Source organism: Heterodontus francisci, chromosome 36 (assembly GCF_036365525.1).
Source record: "Heterodontus francisci isolate sHetFra1 chromosome 36, sHetFra1.hap1, whole genome shotgun sequence".
Lineage (NCBI taxonomy): Eukaryota > Metazoa > Chordata > Chondrichthyes > Heterodontiformes > Heterodontidae > Heterodontus > Heterodontus francisci.
Genome location: NC_090406.1, coordinates 52,814,647 through 52,839,645, shown reverse-complemented (window position 1 = coordinate 52,839,645; position 24,999 = coordinate 52,814,647). Strand labels below are relative to the sequence as shown.

General features: G+C 45.5%; 1 protein-coding gene across 1 annotated transcript; it reads left to right on the top strand.

Moving 5' to 3' along the window:
• Positions 1 to 509: 509 nt before the first annotated feature.
• On the top strand, positions 510 to 15,100 carry LOC137351484 (gastrula zinc finger protein XlCGF57.1-like). Its single transcript, XM_068015932.1, has 5 exons — positions 510 to 537; positions 4,229 to 4,345; positions 5,021 to 5,130; positions 12,620 to 12,673; positions 14,178 to 15,100. Exons 1-5 carry the CDS (start codon positions 510 to 512, stop codon positions 14,961 to 14,963), a joined length of 1,095 nt encoding a protein of 364 aa, XP_067872033.1. The 3' UTR covers positions 14,964 to 15,100.
• The last annotated feature ends 9,899 nt before the right edge of the window (positions 15,101 to 24,999 follow it).

The following is a 24,999-nucleotide window of genomic DNA, read 5'->3' as shown; positions in this document are numbered from 1 at the left end:
GAACTTCAGCTCAGATTTGATGAGCTCGAGTCTGAGCTTCAGACACTGCAACACATCAGCGAGGGGGATAGTCACCTGGACACTTTGTTCCAGGAGGCAGTCACACTCCTTAGGCTAGGTACTTCAGATTTGGTCCATGGTCAGGGACAGGAGAGTGTGACTGCGAATGAGACAGATATGAGGATCCAGAAGGTAGCATTGTAGGAGTCTTAATTCCTGCAGTTGTCCATCTTGTTCGAGGTTCTTGCAGCTTGTGTGGACAAGAGCAATGACTGCAGGGTGGACGAACAAATTGACCACGGCTCTGTGGTGTAGGGGGCCATTCAAGTTGGGGGAGTAAAAGGGAATGTTGTGTAGTATGGTTGGGGACAGTATAGTTAAGGGAGTAGATACTGTTCTCTGCAGTTGAGAGCGAGTCCCGAAGGCTATGTTGCCTGGCCAGTGCCGGGGTTAAGGACATCTCGGGGCTAGAGAGAAACTTGGAGTGGGAGGGAAAGGATCCAGTTGTCATGGTGCACGTGGGTACCAATCACATAGGTAGGACTAAGAAAGAGGTTCTGCTGTGGGAGTATGAGCAACTAGGGACTAAATTTAAAAAGTAGAACCACAAAGGTGATAATCTCTGGTTTGCTACCTGAGCTACGAGTTATTTTCCTTAGGGTAAATAAGATCAGAGAGTTTAATGCGTGGCTCAAAGTTTGGTGTGGGAGAAATGGGTTTCGATTCATGGATCACTGGCACCAGTACTGGGGAAAGAGGGAGCTGTACTGTTGAGGTGGCCTTCACCCGAACCACGCTGGGACTAGTGTCCTGTTGAGTCGTATAACTAGGGCTTTAGAGATGGCTTTAAACTAAATAGAGGGGGGCGGGTGGGTTCACGTGAGGGGATATTTAAAAAGTCAAAGAGAAAGGAGAAGGCAATAGCGCAGAGTAGCAATACGGGTAATGGTAACCAGGGTGTGACAGGAAGGGATAGAGCGTACAAACAAGAGTGCACCAACAGATATGGTCAGAGTTGGGAACAATGGCTTTAAACTAACAGAGGGGAAGATGGTTTGGGTGAAAGGAGATTTAGAAATCCAAAGATAAAAGTTGAGGCATTAGAAAAGTATATCGATGTGGTTAAAGACAAGCTGAGTGGGACAGGAAGGGACAGAGAGTTTAATGGTAATGGCGCATCAAAGAGTAAGGTCCATGTAGGGAATAGTAGTTTAAAAAAAAAAAAAAATTTTGAAGTAACTTTATCTGAATGCACAGAGCATCCGCAATAAAATAGATGAACTAGTGGCACAAATAGAGATAAAAGATTTAGATCTGATCACTATCAGAGATATGGTTAGCTGGTTAATGGTGACCATTGTTGCTTGTTGTAAAATCCCATCTGGTTCTCTAATGTCATTTAGGGAAGGAAACCTTACCTGGTCTATCCTACATATGACTCAAGATCCACAGCAATGTGGTTGACTCTTAAAATGCCCTCTGAAATGGCCTAGCAAGCCACTCAGCTCAAGGGCAATTAGAGATGGTCAATAAATACATCCTAGCTAGTGACGCCCAGATTCCGCAAAACAAAAAAAGTTACAAGGTGACCAAGATTGGGAAATAAATATTCCAGGGCACACAATATTTCAAAAAAACAGGCGGAATGGAAAAGGAGGATGGGTAGCCCTGTTAGTGAAGGATGACATAAGGACATTAGTGAGAAAGGATCTTGGCTCAGAAAATTAGGAAGTAGAATCAGTATGGGTGGAGATTAGGAATAGCAAGGGTCAGAAATTGCTGGTGGGAGTAGTTTAAAGGCCCCCTAACAGTAGTTATACATTTGGACAGTGTATTAAACAAGAAATTATTGGAGTTTGTAACAAAGGCAATGTAATGATTGTGGCAGACTTCATCTGGACTGGACCAATCAAATTGGCAAAGGTGGTCCGAGAGATGAGTTTGTAGAATGCTTTCGGGACAGTTTGCTGGAGCAATATGTCATGGAACCAACTCGGGTAAACCTATTTTAGATCTAGTATTGTGCAGTGAAGCAGGGTTAGTTAGTAATGTCATAGTAAAAGATTCACTGGGAAATAGTGATCATAGTACAGTTGAATTCCACTTTAAGTTTGAAACTGACATGCTCCAATCACAAACAAGAATCTTACACTTAAAGCTAATTACATAGGTATTAGGGGAGAACTGGCTAAGGTTGATTGGCTAAATAGACTAAAAGGTATGACTGTAAATAAACAGTGGGAAACATTTAAAGAAACAATTCAAATTATTCAACAAAAATACATTCAATTGCAAAACAAAAACTCAGCGAGAAAAATCCATCCATGGCTTACTAAGGAAGTTACGGATAGTATTAGATTAAAGGAAATACTTAATGTTGCAAAGGATAGTCTGAAGATTGGGAGTCATAGTCATACAGCACAGAAACAGGCCCTTTGGCCTATCGTGTATGTGCCGGCCATCAAGCACTTATCTATTCTAATCCCATCTTCCAGCGGTTGGCCCATAGCCCTATATGCTATGGCGTTTCAAGTGCTCATCTAAATACTAAAATGTTGTGAGGGTTCCTGCCTCTACCACCACTTCAGGCAGTGCGTTCCAGATTCCAACCACCCTCTGGGGGAAATATTTTTTCCTCAAATTCCATCTAAACCTCCTGCCCCTTCCCTTAAATCTATGCCCCTTGGTTATTGACCCCTCCGCTAAGGGAAAACGTTTCTTCCTATCTACCCTATTAATGCCCCTCATAATCTTGTACACTTCAATCATGTGCCCCCTCAGCCTTCTCTGCTCTAAGGAAAACAACCCTAACCTTTTCAGTGTCTCTTCATAGCTGAAATGCTCCAGCCCAGGCAACATCCTGGTGAATCGCCTCTGCACCCTTTCCAGTGCAATCACATCCTTCCTACAGTGTGGTAACCACACTGTACACAGTACTCCAGCTGTGGCCTAACTAGCATTTTATACAGCTCTATCATAACCTCCCTGCTCTTATATTCTATGCCTTGGCTAATAAAGGCAAGCATCCCATAATGCCTTCCTAACCACCTTATCTACCACTGCTGCTGCCTTCAGTGATCTATAGACAAGTACACCAAGGTCCCTCTGACCCTCTGTACTTCCTGGGGTCCTACCATCCATTGTATATTCCCTTGCCTTGTTTTATGATATGATGAATCAATCAAGGGTATTTATTAAACAAAAAACAACAGTGAAACCATTTCTACTCTATCTTGTACAATGTCTATAAAAACACCACCCACCCAGTCTATCCTAAGGTGTGTTTGATAAGGTGACCCTAGCCCATGCAGTGTGTCTTGTAGTCGTGTTGGTGATACTCACAGGTCCGATGTCTTTCAGCTGGCCATGGCCTGTCGTTGTTTGCAATGCATAGTCTATCTTGGGTCGAGGAGTTACCTCCTTACTTCAATGCCCCTCTTTTTTTCTGTATCCTGAACTCAAACGTGAGCTGCGTGGTCTCGATGTGCTGATGTTCTCTGCACTTGCTCTGTACAGCTTGCTGGAGATATTGGCCTGCCTTTTCTTACTGTTCTTGTAATGTTCTTGCTGAAGGAACACCCCCCCCCCCCCCCCCCCCCACCAGATCATGCACCTCACTGGGCAAACCCTATACCAGTTATAGTGTTATGGGTTCACATCAAAAACTGTTCTGTAAGTTTGCGTCAGATGGGCCAGATATAACTTGTTGAATAGTTCTTTTGAACAAGGTTGCCTGTCTCATTTGGGGAGAGGTGGTGAAAAATGGAGGGCAGATGTGTTGATCATGTCCTGATAGATTGGAGATGTCTCGAGTGGATGCTAATTGATAAGTGATTTAGAAACCAGCAAAGGGCCACCAAAGGTTGATAAAAAGGGGGAAAAAAGAACGAGAGTAAACTAGCCAGGAATATAAAAACAAATTCTAAGAGCTTTTACACATGTATATAAAAAGGAAGACAGTAGCTGAAGTAAACATTGGCCCTGTAGAAGCAGAGACAGCTGAAATTATCATGGGGAATGAGGAAATGGCAGAGACATTGAACAAATATTTTGTGTCTGTCTTCACAGTAGAAGACGCAAGTTATATACTAGAAATAGAGGGTAACACAAGGGGCTGCTAATAGTGAGAAAATTAAGGTAATTAATATCAGCTGAGATAAAGTACTGCCACCATGTCCTACTCCTACAGTTTAAGTTAAACCGGTATTCTGGTTTCTATGTGTATCAGTGACTCTAATGGTCCTGTGCAACATGCAGATGGCTAGCTTCCCTGTGTGGTTCTGGACTGGGTACATGTACACACACATGACAGATCTTGTTCTTTTGGGTTTTAAGTTTGGCCAATGTACGTACATTTGAAATTGACATTAACTGCTTGTTTCTCCTGGAATTTGCCTACTACGGTATTTAACTGGATAATGAATGAAATTGGTTCCTCTAAGTTAAATCATCAGATCAAACGCAGAAGAGTATAAAATTAAGGTACTCCAAAGTGGTTGCTGGAAATGTGTCCAGTTTCACAACAGGACAAAGTGATTTGGAAATAGCATTGTCCATTATACTAGCCTCTGCATGTCTTACGAAGAAAGATTGAGGGAGCTAGGGCTTTTCTCATTGGAGCGAAGAAGGATGAGAGGTGACTTGATAGAGGGGTACAAGATGATGAGAGGCATAGATAGAGTGGATAGCCAGAGACTTTTTCCCAGGGTGGAAAGGGCTATCACCAGGGGGCATAATTTTAAGGTGATTGGAGGAAGGTTTCGGGGAAATGTCAGAGGTAGGTTCTTTACACAGAGAGTGATGGGTGCGTGGAATGTGCTGTCAGCGGTGGTAGTAGAAGCAGATACATTAGGGACATTTAAGCGACTCTTGGATAGGTACATGGACGATAGTAGAATGAAGGGTAGGTAGTTAGTTTGATCTTAGAGTAGGTTATAGGTTCGGCACAACATCGTGGGCCGAAGGGCCTGTACTGTGCTGTACTGTTCTATGTTCTATGTTTTTTTTAAAAAATCCTCAGGGTCTACATCCTTGGGTTCCAAAAGAAAAGAGATATGTGCAGAGATAGTGGATACGCTGGCTGATTTTCCAAAGTTCCCTACATTCTGGATTGGCACCAGCAGATTGAAAGTTAGCAAATGTAACACTATTCAAGAAAGGAGGGAGAGAGAAAACAGGGAACTACAGGCCATTTAGCCTGACATCAGTCATCTAGAAAGTGCTGGAATTGATTATTATGGAAGTCTTAACAATGCACTTTGAAAAGCATAATATAATTAGAACAAGTCAACGTAGTTTTATGAAAGGGAAATCCTGTTTGACAGATTTATTGGAGTTTTTTGAGGATATAACTAGTAGGGTAGATAAAGGGGAACAGTGGATGTAGTGTACTTGGATTTCCAAAAGCCATTTGGTAAGGTGCCACATAAAAGGTTAATTACACAGATAAGGGCTCATGGAGTTAGAGGTGATATATTGGCATGGATAGAGGATTGGTTATCGGACAGGAAGCAGAGCATAGGGATAAAGGGGGCATTTTCAAGTTGGCAGGCTGTGGCTAGTGGATTGCGACAAGGATCAGTGCTAGGGCCTCAGCTATTTACAATCTATATTCATGACTTAGATGAAGAGACAGAGAGTAATGTATCTAAATTTGCTGACGATACAAAGCTAGATGGAAGTGCAAGCTGTGAGGAGGACACAGAGGCTGTAAAGAGATATGAACAGGTTAAGTAAATGGGTTAACAAGGTGGTAGATGGAGTATAATGGGGAGGTGTGAGGTTATTCACTTTTGTAAGAATAGAAAAGCACAATTTTTTTTAAAAGACCTGAAACTTTTAAATATTGATCCGAGAGACAAGGGTGTACTTGTACAAGGAACACAAAAAGTTAGTATGCAGGTACAGCAAGCAATTAGGAAAGCAAATAATATGTTGGCCTTTATTGCAAGGGGATTGGAGTGCAAGAATAAGGAAGCTTTGCTGCAATTGTATGTGGCTTGGGCGACACCACACCTGGAATACTGTGCCGTTTTGGTCTCCATATCTAAAGAAGGATATGCTTGCAGTAGAGGCAATACAACAAAGGTTCACTAAATTGGTCCCTGAATGAGAGGGTTGTCCTATGATAGGCTGAATAAATTGGGTCTGTACTCTGGAGCTTAGAAGAATGAGAGGTGATCTCTTGAAACATTCGAGATTCTGTGTAGATAATGAGAGGTTGTTTCCCCTGGCTAGGGAAGCTAGAACACAGGGGCACTGTTTCAGGATAAGGGGCTGATCATTTAGGACTGAAATGAGGAGAAATTTCTTCACTCAAAGGGTTGTGACTCTTTGGAATTCTCTACCCCAGAGGGTTGTCGACCATTGAATACACTTAACAAAGAACAATACAGCACAGGAACAGGCCATTCGGCCCTCCAAGCCTGCGCCGATCTTGATGCCTGCCTAAGTCTGAGACAGACAGATTTTTGCTGTCTCAGGGAATCAAGGGATATGGGGCGCAGGCGGGAAAGTGGAATTGACACCCAAGCTCAGCCATCATAAGGTACCACATAAAAGGATGGTTAAGAAAATTGAAGCTCATGGAATAGGAGGGTCAGTGTCCAAATGGATTTTTTAAAAAATGGCTTATGGACAGAAAATAGGGAGTCATCGTAAATGGTTGCTTTTCGGACTGGAGGATAAGTAGACAGTGGTGTTCCCCAAGGGTCAGTGCTGGGACCACTGCTTTTTTTGCGATATATAAATGACTTGGATTTTGGAATATAGAATCTCAAAATTTGCTGATGACACCAAACTTGGAGGTGCGGCAAACAGTGAGGATGATATGAACTGCCTGCAGCAGGACATAGATACGCTAGCAGAATGGGCAGAGAGGTGGCAGATGGAATTTAATACTGCCAAGTGTGAGGTGATGCATTTTGGCAGAAGGAACAGGGGGGAGTAATATATACGTAATGGCACAGTTCTATAGAGTGTGCAGGAACAGAGGGACCTGAGGATGCATGTGCATAGATCTTTGAGAGAGTGGCTAGTAAAGCAAATGGGATCTTTGCCTCCATTTATGAAGCCCTTGAGTACAAAAGCAGGGAGGTTATGCTGAACCTTTATAAAGCTCTGCTTAGGCCCCAACTGGAGTATTACATCTAGTTCTGGTCACCACACTTGAGGAAGGATGTGAGGAGATTTACCAGAATAGTTCCAGGGATGTTTGTAGTATATATAAATGATTTGGAGGAAAATGTAGCTGGCCTGATTAGTAAGTTTGCGGACGACACAAAGGTTGGTGGAGTTGCGGATAATGATGAGGATTGTCAGAGGATACAGCAGGATATAGATCGGTTGGAGACTTGGGCAGAGAAATGGCAGATGGAGTTTAATCCGGACAAATGTGAGGTAATGCATTTTGAAAGGTCTAATGCAGGTGGGAGGTATACAGTAAATGGCAGAACCCTTAGGAGTATTGACAGGCAGAGAGATCTGGGCGTACAGGTCACAAAGTGGCAACGCAGGTGGATAAGGTAGTCAGGAAGGCATACGGCATGCTTGCCTTCATCGGTTGGGGCATAGAGTATAAAAATTGGCAAGTCATGTTGCAGCTGTACAGAAATTAGTTAGGCCACACTTGGAATATTGCGTGCAATTCTAGTCGCCACACTACCAGAAGGACGTGGAGGCTTTAGAGAGGGTACAGAGGAGGTTTACCAGGATGCTGCCTGGTCTGGAGGGCATTAGCTATGAGTAGAGGTTGGAAAAACTCGGATTGTTTTCACTGGAACGACGGAGGTGGAGGGGCGACATGATAGAGGTTTACAAAGTTGTGAGCGGCATGGACAGAGTGGATAGTCAGAAGCTTTTTCCCAGGGTGGAAGAGTCAGTTACTAGGGTACATAGGTTTAAGGTGCGAGGGGCAAAGTTTAGAGGGGATGTGCGAGGCAAGTTTTTTTACACAGAGGGTGGTGAGTGCCTGGAACTTGCTGCCAGGGGAGGTGGTGGAAGCAGATACGATAGCGAAGTTTAAGAGACATCTTGACAAATATATGAATAGGAAGGGAATAGAGGGATACGGTCCCCGGAAGTGCAGAAGGTGTTAGTTTCGGCAGGCATCAAGATCGGCGCAGGCTTGGAGGGCCGAATGGCCTGTTCCTGTGCTGTACTGTTCACTGTTCTTTGATGGAGGATTTTACTTACAAGGTTAGGTTGGAAGAGTTGGGTTTGTTCTGCTTGGACTAAAGGAGATTGAGGGGCGATTTAATAGAAGTGTACAAGATTATTACAAGCTTAGATAAATTAGACAAGGAAAGCTGTTCCCATTAACTAATGGTACAAGGACTAGGGGACACAGATTGAAAGTTTGGGCAAAAGATGCAGGGGGAATATGAGGAAGTACTTTTTTACGCAAGGGTGGTGGAAGCGGAGACACTCAATGTCTTAAAGAGGAAGTTGGATAGCCACCTGAGATAAATAGACTTGCAGGGCCGTGGGGATTGAACCTGGGAGTGGGACTGACAGCCTAGCTCCATGGAGAGCTGGCATGGACTTAATGGGCCAAATAGACTCTTCCTGTGTCGTAAATGACTATCATATTGAATGGCGGAGCAGGCTCAACTGGCTGTATGGTCTGTTCCTGCTGCTATTTCTTGGGTTGTTATTTGGGGTTGAGAACATATCAGTCCTACGTTTACACCAAGGTGGGCGGCAGCTGTGGGGCTTTTCCCAGTGGCAGGCCTGGGTAAACAGCTGCAATCTTGAAATGTGGTAATGTGCAGCAGGATGCATGTGCGGCCATCCTGGGCCATGAAACAGGAGGAGAGAATGTTGTGAATTTCTACCTGGACTGACAGTGATGGCTTTTGTCAACTCCTTTTTACAGGGGCTTGGAAGGGGAACATTTACACACAGCAAGCTCAAACCAAGAGAAATGTTTGTCTCTTCTGAATTTCTATCCTGGACTGACAGTGATAGCTTTTGTAAACTGAGAAGTTACAGCTATTGGAAAAGAATTGAACAGGTTGGGGCTTTTTTCTTTAGAAAAGACTTAGCGGTGACCTCATAGAGGTCTTTAATGTTATGAGTTGATTGGATAGGGTCCATAGAAAATTTATAGTACAGAAGAAGGCCATTCAGCCCATCGTCTCCATGCCAGTCAAAAAAACTGTGCAGCTGAATCCCACTTTCGAGCTCTTGGTCCGTCGGCATTTTGAGTGCATATCTAGATATTTTAAAAATTCTATTAGGGTGTCTACCTCTACCACCCTTTCAAGCAGTAAGTTCCAAAGCACATCACCCTCTGTGGAAAAAAAATTCTCCCAGTTCTGCTCTAATCCTTATGCTCATTACTTTAATTGATGCCCCTGACTATTGACCTCTCTGCTAAGGGAAAAATACGTCCTTCCAATCCGCTCTATCTAGGCCCCTAATAATTCTAAACGCATTAATTAAATCCCCCCTCAGTCTCCTCTGTTCCAAAGAAAACAACCCCAGCCTATCCAATCTTTCCTCGTAGCTGAAATTCTCTATTTCTGGTATATTTTCATAAATCTCCTCTCTAGTGCGATCACATCCTTCCTGTAACGTGATCAGAACTGTACGCAGTACTCCATCGTTGGTCTAACTAGTGTTTTGTACAGTTCTAGCATGACCTCCCTGCTCTGATATTCTGTGCCTTGGCTAATAGTGGAAAGTATCCCATATACATATTCCTTCTTGACCACCTTATCTAGCTGCCCTGCTATTTTCAGGTATCTGTGGACATGTACTGCAAGGTCCTTCTGTTCCTCTACACTTTGCAGGATCCTACCATTCACTGTGCATTCCCTTGCCTTGTTTGTTCTCCCCAAATGCATTAACCCACACTTCTCGGGATTCATTTTATTCGTCCAGGGGATGTGGGCATTGCTAGCTATTCCAGCATTTATTGCCCATCCCTTGAGCAGGTGGTGGTGCGCTGCCTTCTTGAACCACTGCAGTCCTTGGGGCGTAGTGAAGGAACGGCGATATAGTTCCAAGTCAGGTTTGTGTGTGACTTGGAAGGGAACTTGCAGGTGATGGTGTTCCCATGCATCTGCTGCCCTTATCCTTCTAGGTGGGAGAGGTTGTGGGTTTGGAAGGTGCTGTCACAGTTCTGACTTGTGCCTTGTAGATGGTGGACAGGCATTGATGAGTCAGGAGATGAGTTACCCGCCTCAAAATTCCCAGCCTTTGACCTGCTCTTGTAGCCACAGCATTTATGTGGCTGATCCAGTTCAGTTTCTGGTCAATGGTGATCCCCAGAATGTTGTTAGTGGGGATTCAGCGATTGTAATGCCATTGAACATCAAGGGGAGATGGTTAGATTTAGACTTAGATTTAGAGATACAGCACTGAAACAGGCCCTTCGGCCCACCGAGTCTGTGCCGACCATCAACCACCCATTTATACTAATCCTACACTAATCCCATATTCCTACCACATCCTCACCTGTCCCTATATTTCCCTACCACCTACCTATACTAGTGACAATTTATAATGGCCAATTCACCTATCAACCTGCAAGTCTTTTGGCTGTGGGAGGAAACCGGAGCACCCGGAGGAAACCCACGCAGACACAGGGAGAACTTGCAAACTCCGCACAGGCAGTACCCAGAACTGAACCCGGGTCGCTGGAGCTGTGAGGCTGTGGTGCTAACCACTGTGCCACCCAAGATTCTCTCTTGTTTGTGATGGTCATTACCTGGCACTTAGGTGGCAATTAACATTCGTGCCACACATCAGCCCAAGCCTGGATGTTATCCAGGTCTTGCTGCATGTGGACACAGACTGCTTCAGTATCTGAGGAGTCGCAAATGGTGCTGAACATTGTGCCGTCATCAGCAAACATCCCCACTCCTGACCTTATGATGGAGGGGAGGTCATTGATGAAGCAGGTGAAGATGTTTGGGTGTAGGATGCTACCCTGAGGAAGTCCTGCAGTAACGTCCTGGGACTGAAATGATTGACCAACAACTACAACCATCTTGCTTTGTGCTAGGTATGGCTCCAACCAGCGGAGAGTTTTCCCCCTGATTCCCATTGACTCCAGTTTTGCTAGGGCTCCTTCATTCCATACTTGGTCAAATGCTGCCTTGATGTGAAGGGCAGTCACTCTCACTTCACCTCTGGAGTTTAGCTCTTTTGTCTATCTTTAGACCAAGGCTGTAATGAGGTCAAGAGCTGAGTGGCCCTGGCAGAACCGAAACTGAGCATCATTGAGCAGGTTATTGCTGAGCAAGTGCCGTTGATAGCACTGTCAACGACCCCTTCCATTACTTTGATGATCGGGAGTAGACTGATAGGGCGGTATTTGGTCGGGTAGGATTTGTCGTGCTTTTTGTGCACAGGACATATCTGGGCAATTTTCCACATTGCCGGGTCAATGCAAGTGTTGAAGCTCTACTGGAACAGCTTGGTTAGGGGTGCAGCTAGTTCTGGAGCACAAGTCGTCCGTACTATTGCCGGAATGTTGTCAAGGCTCATAGCTTTTGCAGTATCCAGTGCCTTTAACTGTTTCTTGATGTCACATGGAGTGAATCAGATTGGCTGAAGACCGGCATCTGTGATGCTGGGGACCTCAGGAGGAGGCCGAAATGGATCATCTGGCTGAAGAAGAATGCAAATGCTTCAGCTTTATCTTTTGCACTGATATGCTGGGCTCCCCCATCGTTGAGGATGGAGACATTTGTGGAGCCTCCTCCTATCAGTTGTTTAATTGTCCACCATCATTCATGATTAGATGTGGCAGGACTGCAGAGCTTAAATCTGATCCATTGATTGCGGAATTGCTTAGCCCTCTCTATTGCATTGCATGCTGCTTCCACTGTTTGGCATGCAAGTTTTCCTGTGTTGTAGCTTCACCAGGCTGACATCTCATTTTTAGGTATGCCTGGTGCTGCTCCTGGCATGCTCTCTTGCACTCTTCATTGAACCAGGGATGGTCCCCTAGTTTGATGGTAATGGTTGAGTGGAGGATATGTCTCAGGCCATGAGGTTACAGATTGTGGTTTAATACAATTCTGCTGCTGATGGCCCACAGTGCCTCATGGATGCCCAGTTTTGTGTTGCTAGGTCTGTTCAAAATCATTTAGCATGGTGGTAGTACCACACAACACGATGGTGGGTACCCTCAGTGTGAAGATGGGACTTCGTCTCCACAAGGACTGTACGGTGGTCGCTCCTATCAATATTGTCATGAACAGATGCATCTGCGACAGATTGGTGAGGATCAGGTCAAGTAGGTTTTTCCCTCTTGGTTCCCTCACCACCTGCCGCAGACCCAGTCTAGCAGCTATGTTCTTTAGGACTCGGCCAGCCCAGTCATCGGTGGTGCTCCCAAGCCACTCTTGGTGATGGATATTGAAGTCCCACACCCAGAATACATTTTGTGCCCTTGTTACCCTCAGTGCTTCTTCCAATTGTTGTTGGACCTGGAGAAGCACTGATTCAATGGCTGAGGGGGAGGGGACACGGTAGGTGGTAATCACAGGAGGTTTCCTTGTCCATGTTTGACTTGATGCCGTGAGACTTCATGGGGTCCGGAGTCAATGTTGAGGACTCCCAGGGCTACCTGTGCCGCCTCCTCTGCTGTTGTCTCTCCTGCCAGTGGAACAGGACATACCCAGGGAATGATGATGGTGTCTGGGACATTGTCTGCAAGGTATGATTCCGTGAGTATGACTGTCAGGCTATTGCTTGACTGGTCTGTGGGACAGCTCTCCCAATTTTGGCACAAGCTCCCAGATGTTAGTAAGGAGAACTTTGCAGGGTTGACAGGTCTGTGTTCGCCGTTATCATTTCCAGTGCCTAGGCCGATGCTGGTTTCATGCCTTTTCTTAGACTTTGTAGCAGTTTGATACAACTGAGTAGCTTGCTAGGCCATTTCAGAGGGCATTTAAGAGTCAACCACATTGCTGGAGTCTGAAGTCACACGTCGGCCAGACCAGGTAAGGATGGCAGATATCCTTCCCTAAAGGACATTAGTGGACCAGATGAGTTTTCACAACAATCAACAATGATTTCATGATCACCACTAGATTAGCTTTTTAATTCCAGATTTATTAATTGATTTCAAATTCCACAATCTGCCATGGTGGGATTCAAACCCACTGGCCCGGGGCTCTGGATTACTAATCTAGTTACCACTACGCCTCTGCCTCCCCAAGCTCCATTTGCCATTTTCTGCCCACCTGACCAGTCCATTGATACCTTCCTGCGGTCTACAGCTTTCTTCCACACTCAACCACAAGGCCTATTTGTGTATCAACAAACCTCTTAATCATGCTCTCTATCCTAAAGTCTCATTCATTGTTACATACCACAAAAAGCAAGAGACCTAGTAGTGAGCCCTGCGAAACTGCACTGGAAACAGCCTTCTGATCTCAAGACACCTGTTGACCATTATCCTTTGCTTCCTGCCACTGAGCCAATTTTGCATCCAAATGGCCACTTGTCCTTGGATCCTGTGGGCTCTTACTTTTCTGACCAGTCTGCCATGTGGGACCTTGTAGACGTGGAGAGAATGTCTTGACTTGTGGGACAATCCAAAACCAGGGGCTATAAATACAAGATAGTTACTAATAAATCTAACAAGGGAATAAGGAGAAATTTGTTTACTCAGTGTGGTTAGAATGTGAAACTCGCTACGGCAGCAAGTGCTTGTGGCAAAAAGCTGAGATACTTTCAAAAGAAAACTAGAGTATGTGAGAGCAAAGGGAATAGAAAGATCTTCTGAAAGGCTGAGATGAGGTAGATGGAATGGGAGTAGAAACACCAGTGCAGACTAGTTGGGCCGAATGGCCTGTTTCCATGCAGTATGTTCAAAGTAATCCTGTGTAAACTTTTTTTCAGGGGACGATTTGCAGATGAGAAGCTCAAACCAAACACTGCATCAAGATCTGACTGTCATTCAGTTCATCAGGACATGAATATCACCGTTCTTTGAATGTGGAAGGAGAAGTGTTGGTCTGTTCTGTCTGTGGGAAAAGATTTCAAACATTAATGTGACTGGAAAAGCACCGCGACACACCCAAATGAGAGTGTTCCAGTGCACTGACTGTGGAAAGAGCTATAACCCCAGACTGACAAAACATCTCACCATTCACAGCAGGGAGAAACTGTACGTAAGCTGTGTGTGTGGCCGAGGCTTCAACTGATGATCCAAGCTGGAGAGACCCAAGAACACCAGCGCCACGGACAAACCGTGGAAATGTGGTGACTGTGGGAAGGGATTCAATTACCCATCCCATCTGGAAACTCATCGACGCAGACACACTGGGGAGAGGCCGTTCCCCTGCTCCATCTGCGAGAAGAGATTCACAGAGTTGTCCAGTTTCCATAAGCACATGCGAGTTCATACTGGGGAGAGGCCGTTCACCTGCTCCAGGTGTGGGAAGGCATTCAAAGAGTTATCCAGTCTCCATAAGCACATGCCAGTTCACACTGGGGAGAAGCCCTTCCCCTGCTCTGTGTGTGGGAAGGAATTCACTCGGTCATCCACCCTGCTGAAACACCAGAGAGTTCACACTGGGGAGAGGCCGTTCACCTGCTCCACGTGTGGGAAGGGATTCATTGAATCATCCTGTCTGGTGGAACACGAGCGAATTCACACTGGGGAGAGACCGTTCACCTGCTCCATTTGTGGGAAGGGATTCATTCAAAAATCAAGCCTGCTGGCACACCAGAGAGTTCACACTGAGGAAAGACCATTCACCTGCTCAGTGTGTGGGAAGGGATTCACTCATAAATCTAACCTGCTGGCACACCAACGGCTTCACACTGGGGAGCGGCCGTTCACTTGCTCTGTGTGTGGGAAGGAGTTCACTCAAAAATCACACCTGCTGGCACACCAACGACTTCACACTGGGGAGAGGCCATTCTCATGTTCCATGTGTGGAAAGGGATTCACTCAGAAATCAGGCCTGCTGGTGCACCAACGAGGTCACAAGTGACTGCAGGGATTAGATACTGCTGCTGTTAATCCCATCCGGAACTGAACCATTTTCATTCTGACAGTAGGAGTTTGTTTCTGCTGATGTTCACTCCAATAACTAGGCTGGAGTTTAATATTCTGGATAAATGTGAAATAAATCAGCTTTGTTTTAAAAACATTGTTGTAGATTTTTGTCTTTCCCACCTGAGTGTTTAGCATCACCTGGCTGGAGCTCAAAGGACAATCTGGGGGGAGGAACAGAACTTTAGCCTGGATACAGTCCCTCAGGGTCATAGCGGGCCTAACAGCACTTTGGGATCTCTTATCTCTTTACTGAAAACAAAGTCCCCGTGTGGGTTAATCTTGCATGTATGAAATGTGTCAGCCCCACACTTCTATGGTTTTGAGCTCGTAGGTATGGAACAGAACTGTATTTAGAGTCAGGAGGAACAATGGTGACTGCTGGAAATGTGCTGTCAAATCAGAAATTGGTGCAAAACTGTGATCTGTTCCTGACTAAAAGTGAAATGGCAGATTTAAGTTTCCAGTCTAAAAACAACTATGAAGATTTAATGTGACAGTCCTGAGTCTACCAATTTAGGACAGGTGTTATTTCATTTAAAATAAATCTTTTGAAAATAAATTGCATTAAAATAGATGGAGGAGTTCACAGAAACGTGTAAAGGTGTGACATAGTGAGGATGATATCAACCACCTGCAATAGGACATAGATACGCTAGCAGAAGGAATAGGGAGAGGCAATATATACTTGATGGCACAGTTCTAAAGAGTGGCAGAACAGAGGGACCTGGGGATGCTTGTGAATCAATATTTGAAGGTGGCAGGACAAACTGAGAGTGGTTCGTATAGCATTTGGGATCTTGGGCTTCATAAATAGAGGCATTGAGTACAAAAGCAGGGAAATTATGTTGAACCTTTATAAAGCTCTGGTTCGGCCCCAACTGGAGTATTATGTCAAGTTCTGGTTACCACCCTTCAGGAAGGATGTGAGGGTCCTTGAGAGGGTGCAGAGGAGATTTACCAGAATGGTGCCAGGGTTGGAGAATATTAGTTACAGGGTTAGGTTAGAAAAAGCTGGGTTTGTTTTTTTTCATTCGTTCATGGGATGTGAGCATCATTGGCTAGGCCAGCATTTATTGCCCATTCCTTATTGCCCTTTAACTGTAGCCATTTCAGAGGGCATTTAAGAGTTAGTCACATTGCTGTGGGTCTGGAGTCACATGTGGGCCAGACCAGGTGAGGATGGCAGATTTTCTTCCCTAAAGGTCATTAGTGAACCAGAACCACTTAATGGCCTCTTCCATCCCTATGGGCATGTGGTGGGGGGAGGCCTCCTCTGTGGCTCGTGGAGGGCTGCCCCTCTGCTAACAACCCCCTTGCCCTCAAAAATCAGCCTCCTACCTCTCCCCCTCGCCATGGCCTGCTGAACTGGCCCTGGCGACCCCACCACACATGGCTAGGGTCTGGGGCTCCAGCGCTGGTCCTGCTCCCGGGAGTCGTCTTGTATCAGCCACTGCTCCGAGTGGCGTTTCCAGCAGCTCTTGGAGACAGGATTTCCATCCTTAAAGCTAATTGTCCCAGTGCCATTAAATGGAGCCAGATGTGGTCTCCAAAAGGCTGAAACATAGTTCGCCTCGCCTTTTGGGCCCAGTGTCGAGACCCCTATTGGCTCCATAAAATCCAGCCCATAGAAACATAGAGTTCAAAAGAATGACATTGAGTGCAGAGTTACATCAAATCGACAGCAGTGTGTCTCAAGCATTTTTCATTGAAAGGCCCCTTTCAAATGGATTAGTAATCACGGACACCCCCCACCCCACCTAAGTTATACTATAAACCCCTTGTACATTTACATTTCTGAAAGTAAAGTTCATCAGTGTCCTGTTAAAGGGACTTGCAGGACAGTTTGCCGAGGCTGTCCAATATGGTGAACACTGATGTGATTGGTGATGTGGAAACTTTTATCCTCCCTTCAGCTGAAAGGTAACTGGACAGGATCAGCAACCTGCCTGTTGAATACTTCAGCACACGGTACCTCCTTGCTCTTCCTGGAGTGGGGTTAGGCTCAGTGGCTCCTGCTGGGAGTTTCAAGTGTAACCCGACCACCCGCCTACTCACTGCACAGTTGCTGAATGTTTCAGGGTGTTTTCCTCCCCGTCTGCTGTTTCCCAGCCTGAGAGCTGGAATATCACTGACTTGCTGCCTGGTGTGCAGCATTCCTGCCATTGGGACACCGCCAGTAACTGGGACCGTGGCTTTACTCTGGGTCCAGCTGCCATACTCAGTGAATGAAGCTTGGCTTAATCGTCATTCCAGGCCCCTGGACAAGGCTGATGTGGCGGCTGCTTCCTAACCTCCCCCTGCCCCAGCCCTGCAAATCCATTCCCGGTGTGTCTCAGGCCTCCCGTCTCCTCTCTTGGTATTCTGTCAGTACGAGGCCCCGCAAATCCGGTTACGTGTCCGTTTCCAGAGCTGCCTCAGCCCCAGTGCTAGTCCAGTGACTCACTGGAAATGCGTCCCATATTCACATTACTTGAGAGACCCCCTGGAAAGTCTGTAAGGACCCCCAGGGGGTCACGGACCCCAGTTTGAGAAGCACTGGTTTGCAGGATTATTCTCCAGCATCAGTGACTTCCTGTCCTGGATCCAGACTTGCGCTGCCTTCAGATTATAAATCTCTGTTCATATCCTGATGTAGGTTTTTTTCAATGAGAATGGGTCTGAACAATGATAGAATGTGAAGTAAATCGATGCTAACACCAATCTGACAATAATAGTTTAAAATGCCCCTCAACGGACTCAGATCAGCTGCTTCCCGGGTGTACAGAAGTGGACCACTTTCCACCGTCTCCCGCTTTGTATCAGGGCAGCTGCTCCTGGAGATTGAACAGAGGACCAGCCAGTCTTTCCCCAGCCTGAGGTCCTGACAGTCTGCCCCTAGATGGAGGCCCAGACATTCTGCCCCCAGCCAGAGATTTAGACCTTCTGTCTGCAGTTGGAGGGCCAGTGGAATGAGGTCTGGACTGCTGTCTGCGGATGGAAATCTGGGCGTTCTGTCCAGATACTCAATCTATGTTTAAAAGTTTTATTAAATGCCTCTATTTCTAACTATTTAATTGAAATGATCTAATGTGTGAATTGATTTGATTAAGTGGGTGTCTTCAACCAGCACATTTATTGAAGGGACATTTCTGAGTCAGTGAATTGTTGACAGTTAGTGAATGATCAGTTTTATTCACAAAGCTGTACCTGGAACTTCATAATCTGTTCTCTGTGCCCTGATCCTCAGTCATTGCTTTAATCCACCTGCATTCTTTTACGTTCACTGTTCCTGCTACTCTTCTTCAAACACCACTCACCTCCTAATAGACCAATTTGTCCATAGGGAACTGGATCATCCCAATCGTGCAGTGTCAACAGTTTAAATTTTAAAATAACTTCTGATAGGAGTCTTGTGCAATTTTTCTGATTATTTTTTCTCTATCTGGCAGCTTACCTGGTGACCATTGTGATCTGTCCCGAGGAAGATGTGGAGAACTTAGGAACATATGAAACTGGAGCAGGAGAAAGTCATTCGGTCCATAGAGCCTGCTCCGCCATTCAGCAGATTAGGGTTGTCTAACCTTTTCACGTGGGATGGGGGTGGGGGGGCAACCACATTACAATTTTTGTCTTGCATAAGGGAACTGAGAGACAATTTCAGAAAGATAAAGGCATTAAATTTATCTTACTATTAATCAAAACAACAACAAATGTGCATTTTTGTGAAGAAACTTTAAATGCAAGAAATAATTTATGACTTACTTTTTCATCACTATGTTGGACATTGATTTAGTGACATACCTGGCATTTCTTTGCTTGCACAAGTAGTCAATGTTTGCCCTCACACTTGTAGTGATGCGGAGTATTCCGGATAGATGTTCATCTGGCAGGAGTGATCTTGATCACTCTGTCTCCCTCTCTCTGACAACCCTCTCCCACCCCCCCCCCACCCCCTCTGTCCCCACCCGCTCTCTCTGTTCCCCCTCTCTCTCTCTGTCCACCCCACCCCCCCTCTCTGGGGGTTGAATTTTACCCTCAATGGACAGTCCACCGACTAGATGTGTAGATGAGGGTAAAGCCGTTGATGTAGTCTACATGGACATCAGTAAGGCTTTTGATAAGGTCACCCATGGGAGATTGGTTAAGAAGGTAAGGGCCCATGGGATTCAGGGCAATTTGGTAAATTGCATCCAAAATTGGCTTAGTGGCAGGAGGCAGAGGGTGATGGCCGAGGGTTGTTTTTGCGATTGGAAGCCTGTGACGGTGTACTGCTAGGATTGTTTGTAGTGTACATTAATTATTTAGACATGAATATAGGAGGTATCATAAATAAGTTTGCAGATGACTCGAAAATTGGTGGTGTCGTAAATAGTGAGTAGGAAAGTCTTAGATTACAGGACGATATAGATGGGCTGCTAAGATGGACAGAGCAGTGGCAAATGGAATTTAATCCTGAGAAGTGTGAGGTGATGCAATTTGGGAGGACTAACAAGGCAAGGGAATATACAATGGATGGTAGGAGCCTAGGAAGTACAGAAGGCCAGAGGGATCTTGGTGTACTTGTCCATAGATCACTGAAGGCAGCAGCACAGGTAGATAAGGTGGTTGGGAAGGCATATGGGATACTTGCCTTTATCAGCCGAGGCATAGAATATAAGAGCAGGGAGGTTATGATCGAGCTGTATAAAACACAGCTGGAGTACTGTGTACAGTTCTATAGGAAGGATGTGATTGCACTGGTTAGCACCGCAGTGGTTAGCACCGCAGCCTCACAGCTCCAGCGACCCGGGTTCAATTCTGGGTACTGCCTGTGCGGAGTTCGCAAGTTCTCCCTGTGACTGCGAGGGTTTCCGCCGGGTGCTCCGGTTTCCTCCCACAGCCAAAGACTTGCAGGTTGATGGGTAAATTGGCCATTGTAAATTGCCCCTAGTGTCGGTAGGTGGTAGGAGAATGGTGGGGATGTGTTAGGGAATATGGGATTACTGTAGGATTAGTATAAATGGGTGGTTGTTGGTCGGCATAGACTCGGTGGGCCGAAGGGCCTGTTTCAGTGCTGTATCTCTAAATCTAAACCAAACAATAAAGGCTAGCATTCCATTAGCCTTTTTGATTTTCTGCACTTGCTCGTGGCATTTTAAAGATCTATGCACCTGAACCCACAAGTCTCTTTGGACATACACTGTACTTAACCTCTTCCCATTTAGAAAATAACCTGCTCTATCCTTTTTATTTGGTGCAAAATGGATAATCTCACATTTGCCCACATTGAAATCCATCTGCCACAGTTTTGCCCACTCACCTAGTCTGTCAATATCTCTTTGCAATTTTATGTCTACAATGCCGCCTAACTTTGTATGATCAGCAAATTTGGATATATAACTTACTATGCCATCATCCAAGTCGTTAATGAATAATGTGAATGATTGAGGCTCTGACACAGATCCCTGCGGGACACCACTAGTCACATCCTGCCAATCGGAGTACTTGCCCATTATCCCCACTCTCTGTCGCCTACCACTCAACCAACCTCCTAACCATGTGAATAATTTGCCCTCAACTCCATGGGTGTCTACCTTAGTTAACAGTCTCTTATGTGGGACTTTATCAAATGCCTTCTGGAAGTCCATATAAATAACATCCATAGACATTCCCCTGTCCACTACCTTCGTCACCCCTTCAAAAAATTCAATGAGATTTGTCAGGCATGACCTTCCCGTCATGAATCCATGCTGGCTGTCCCTGATTAACTGAAATTTTTCTAGGTGTTCAGTCACCCTATCCTTGATTATAGACTCCAGCAACTTGCCCACCACAGATGTCAGACTAACGGGTCTGTAATTTCCTTGGTTCACCCTTCTTAAAAAGTGGAGTAACATGTGCAACTTTCCAATCCAGAGGGACCACTCCTGATTCTAGGGAACTCTGAAAGACTATAGTTAGGGCATCTACAATGTGCTCCCCTACTTCCTTTAACACCCTCGGATGGAAACCATCAGGTCCTGGTGATTTCTCACTCTTTAGTTCCATTAATTTCCTGGGAAGGACAGCATCACCCCTGAAATAATCAAGACTGCCAAGCCTGCTATACTCTCAGCACTACATGAACTGCTATGCCTGTGCTGGGACGAGGGAGCAGTACCTCAGGACATGCATGATGCCAATATCATCACCCTCTATAAAAACAAAGGTGACCGCGGTGACTGCAACAACTACCGTGGAATCTCCCTGTTCAGCATAGTGGGGAAAGTCTTTGCTCGAGTCGCTCTAAACAGGCTCCAGAAGCTGGCCGAGCGCGTCTACCCTGAGGCACAGTGTGGCTTTCGTGCAGAGAGATTGACCATTGACATGCTGTTCTCCCTTCGTCAGATACAGGAGAAATGCCGCAAACAACAGATGCCCCTCTACATTGCTTTCATTGATCTCACCAAAGCCTTTGACCTCGTCAGCAGACGTGGTCTCTTCAGACTACTAGAAAAGATTGGATGTCCACCAAAGCTACTAAGTATCATCACCTCATTCCATGACAATATGAAAAGCACAATTCAACATGGCGGCTCCTCATCAGACCCCTTTCCTATCCTGAGTGGCGTGAAACAGGGCTGTGTTCTCGCACCCACGCTTTTTGGGATTTTCTTCTCCCTGCTGCTTTCACATGCGTTCAATTCCTCTGAAGAAGGAATTTTCCTCCACACAAGATCAGGGGGCAGGTTGTTCAACCTTGCCCGTCTAAGAACGAAGTCCAAAGTACGGAAAGTCCTCATCAGGGAACTCCTCTTTGCTGATGCTGCATTAACATCTCACACTGAAGAGTGCCTGCAGAGTCTCATCGACAGGTTTGCGGCTGCCTGCAATGAATTTGGCCTAACCATCAGCCTCCAGAAAACGAACATCATGGGGCAGGACGTCAGAAATGCTCCATCCATCAATACTGGCGACCACGCTCTGGAAGTGGTTCAAGAGTTCACCTACCTAGGCTCAACTATCATCAGTAACCTGTCTCTAGATGCAGAAATCAACAAGCGCATGGGAAAGGCTTCCACTGCTAGGTCCAGACTGGCCAAGAGAGTGTGGGAAAATGGTGCACTGACACGGAACACAAAAGTCCGAGTTTATCAAGCCTGTGTCCTCAGTACCTTGCTCTATGGCAGCGAGGCCTGGACAACGTATGTCAGCCAAGAGCGACATCTCAATTCATTCCATCTTCGCTGCCTCCGGAGAATACTTGGCATCAGGTGGCAGGACCGTATCTCCAACACAGAAGTCCTCGAGGCGGCCAACATCCCCAGCTTATACACACTACTGAGTCAGCGGCGCTTGAGATGGCTTGGCTATGTGAGCCGCATGGAAGATGGTAGGATCCCCAAAGACACATTGTACAGCGAGCTCACCACTGGTATCAGACCCATTGGCCGTCCATGTCTCCACTTTAAAGACGTCTGCAAACGTGACATGAAGTCCTGTGACATAGATCACAAGTCGTGGGAGTCAGTTGCCAGCGTTCGTCAGAGCTGGCGGGCAGCCATAAAGGCGGGGCTAAAGTGTGGCGAGTCGAAGAGACTTAGCAGTTGGCAGGAAAAAAGACAGAGGCGCAAGGGGAGAGCCAACTGTGAAACAGCCCCGACAAAAAAAATTTTCTGCAGCACCTGTGGAAGAGCCTGTCACTCTAGAATTGATTTGATTTTTTGATTTAGAGATACAGCACTGAAACAGGCCCTTCGGCCCACCGGGTCTGTGCCGACCATTAACCACCCATTTATACTAATCCTACACTAATCCCATATTCCTACCACATCCTCACCTGTCCCTATATTCCCCGACCACCTACCTATACTAAGGGCAATTTATAATGGCCAATTTACCTATCAACCTGCATGTCTTTTGGCTGTGGGAGGAAACTGGAGCACCTGGAGGAAACCCACACAGACACAGGGAGAACTTGCAAACTCCACACAGGCAGTACCCAGAATTGAACCCGGGTCGCTGGAGCTGTGAGGCTGCGGTGCTAACCACTGTGCCGCCTTTATAGCCACTCCAGGCGCTGCTCCACACACCACTGACCACCTTCAGGCACTTACCCATTGTCTCTCGAGATAAGGAGGCCAAAGAAGAGTTCCATTAATTTCCTTGTTACTGATGTTTTACTTATGTTAATTGTATTAAGTCCCTGTCCCCTATCAGCTATTAATTTTTTCGGGACTGCCGGCAAATTATCCTCCTTTTCAACTGTAAATACTGAGGCAAGGTAATTGTTCAACATGTCTGCCATTTCCCCATTATCAATGACAATATCTCCATTTTCAGTTTTTAGTGGGCCTACATTGCTCTTGACCACCCGTTTTCCCTTTATGTAACTATAAAATTTCTTCTCATTGATTTTGATGTCCCTTGCAAGTTTCCTTTCATAATCTCTTTTAGTAGGTCTTATAACCTGCTTTGTGACCCTTTGCTGGTCTTTGTACCGAACCAATTCGGCCGGATCTGTGCTGCGTTTTGCATTTTTATAAGCCCTTTCTTTTTGTTTTATGCTAATCCCTAATCGCTTTTTAGTTGTCCATGGCTGTTTTTTCTATGAAGTGGAGCTTTTTTTTCTCTGGGTATATACTCGCTCTGTATTTCGATAAATGTTTCTTTAAATATTCTCCACTGTTCTTCTGTTGTTTGACCCATTAACAGATCTACCCAGTTTACCGTGGACGGTCTCTGTCTCATCCCGGTAAAGTCAGCCTTACCCAACTCTAAAATTCTAGTAGCTGATTCGTGCTTTTCACTTTCAAACGCTACCTTGAATTCGATCATGTGATCACTATTTGATAAATGTTCATGTACAGTTAGGCTACTAATTAAATTTGGCTCATTACTCATAACTAAATCTAATATTGCCTATCCCCTTGTTACATCTTGGACATATTGCTGTAGGGAACTATCCCGGACACATTCCAGAAATTCACCACCTTTCTCACAGGTGCTAGTCTGCCTCTCCCAATCTATGTGTAAGTTAAAATCCCCCATTAATACTACTCTGCCTTTGTTACACACTTGCCTAATTTGTGCCTTTATACAATCTAACACCTCAGAACTGCTACCAGGAGGTCTATACACAACACCATTACAGTTTTAATCCTTTTCTGTTCCTCAATTCCACCCATAAGGTCTCCACTGGATGCTTTCTCCTCATTATATCCTCCCTCACCAATGAGATGATATTTCTAATCAGTAAGGCTACTCCACCCCCTCTGCCATTTTCCCTGTCCCTCCTGTAAACTTTATAACCAGGTATATTTAGTTCCCAGTCCCGACCATCCTGCGGCCACGTCTCCGCAATGGCCACCGCATCATAATCTTCCATTTGAATTTGCGCCTGCAGCTCATCTAGTTTATTCCTTACACTCCGTGCATTTGTATATAGAACTCTTATTTGGGCTATACCCCCTAACCTGTCCCTCAGCACTGATGCTTTATTCGCCTGTTTATTACTTCTCTCTTCTAGTTTAACCAGTATACTTCTTGCAGTTTGGTAATAATCAGCCTCACCACTAACCTGCACTCCTGCCTTCTCCTTTAACTTCCTGTTTTTCCATGCAACTGAACCCACCCCCCCACTATTTAGTTTAAAGCCCTAGTTATACGATTCGCCAGGACTCTGGTCCCAGTATGATTCAGGTGGAGCCCGTCCCATCGGAACAGCTCCCTCCTTCCCCAGTACTGGTGCCAATGTCCCACGAATTCGAACCCATTTCTCCCACACCAAACTTTGAGCCACGCATTTGCCTCTTTAATCTTATTGACCCTTTGCCAATTTGCTAGTGGCTCTGGTAGTAATCCCCATATCCATTTATATCTTTAATATCTAGAAATTTATCGATCTCTGTCTTGAATATACTCAATGACTGAACCTCCACAGCCCTCTGAGTTGAGAATTCCAAAGATTCACCACCCTCTGACTGAAGAAATTCCTCTTCACCTCAGTTGTAAATGGCCTATCTGTTATTCTG

Coding starts and splice junctions, on each gene's coding strand:
- LOC137351484 (XM_068015932.1), top strand. CDS start 510: ATGGTGCACGTGGGTACCAATCACATAG. Junction 538..4,228: donor CGTGGGTACCAATCACATAG/GTAGGACTAAGA, acceptor TATGTGTATCAG/TGACTCTAATGGTCCTGTGC. Junction 5,131..12,619: donor TTGGCACCAGCAGATTGAAA/GTTAGCAAATGT, acceptor CTCTCCTGCCAG/TGGAACAGGACATACCCAGG.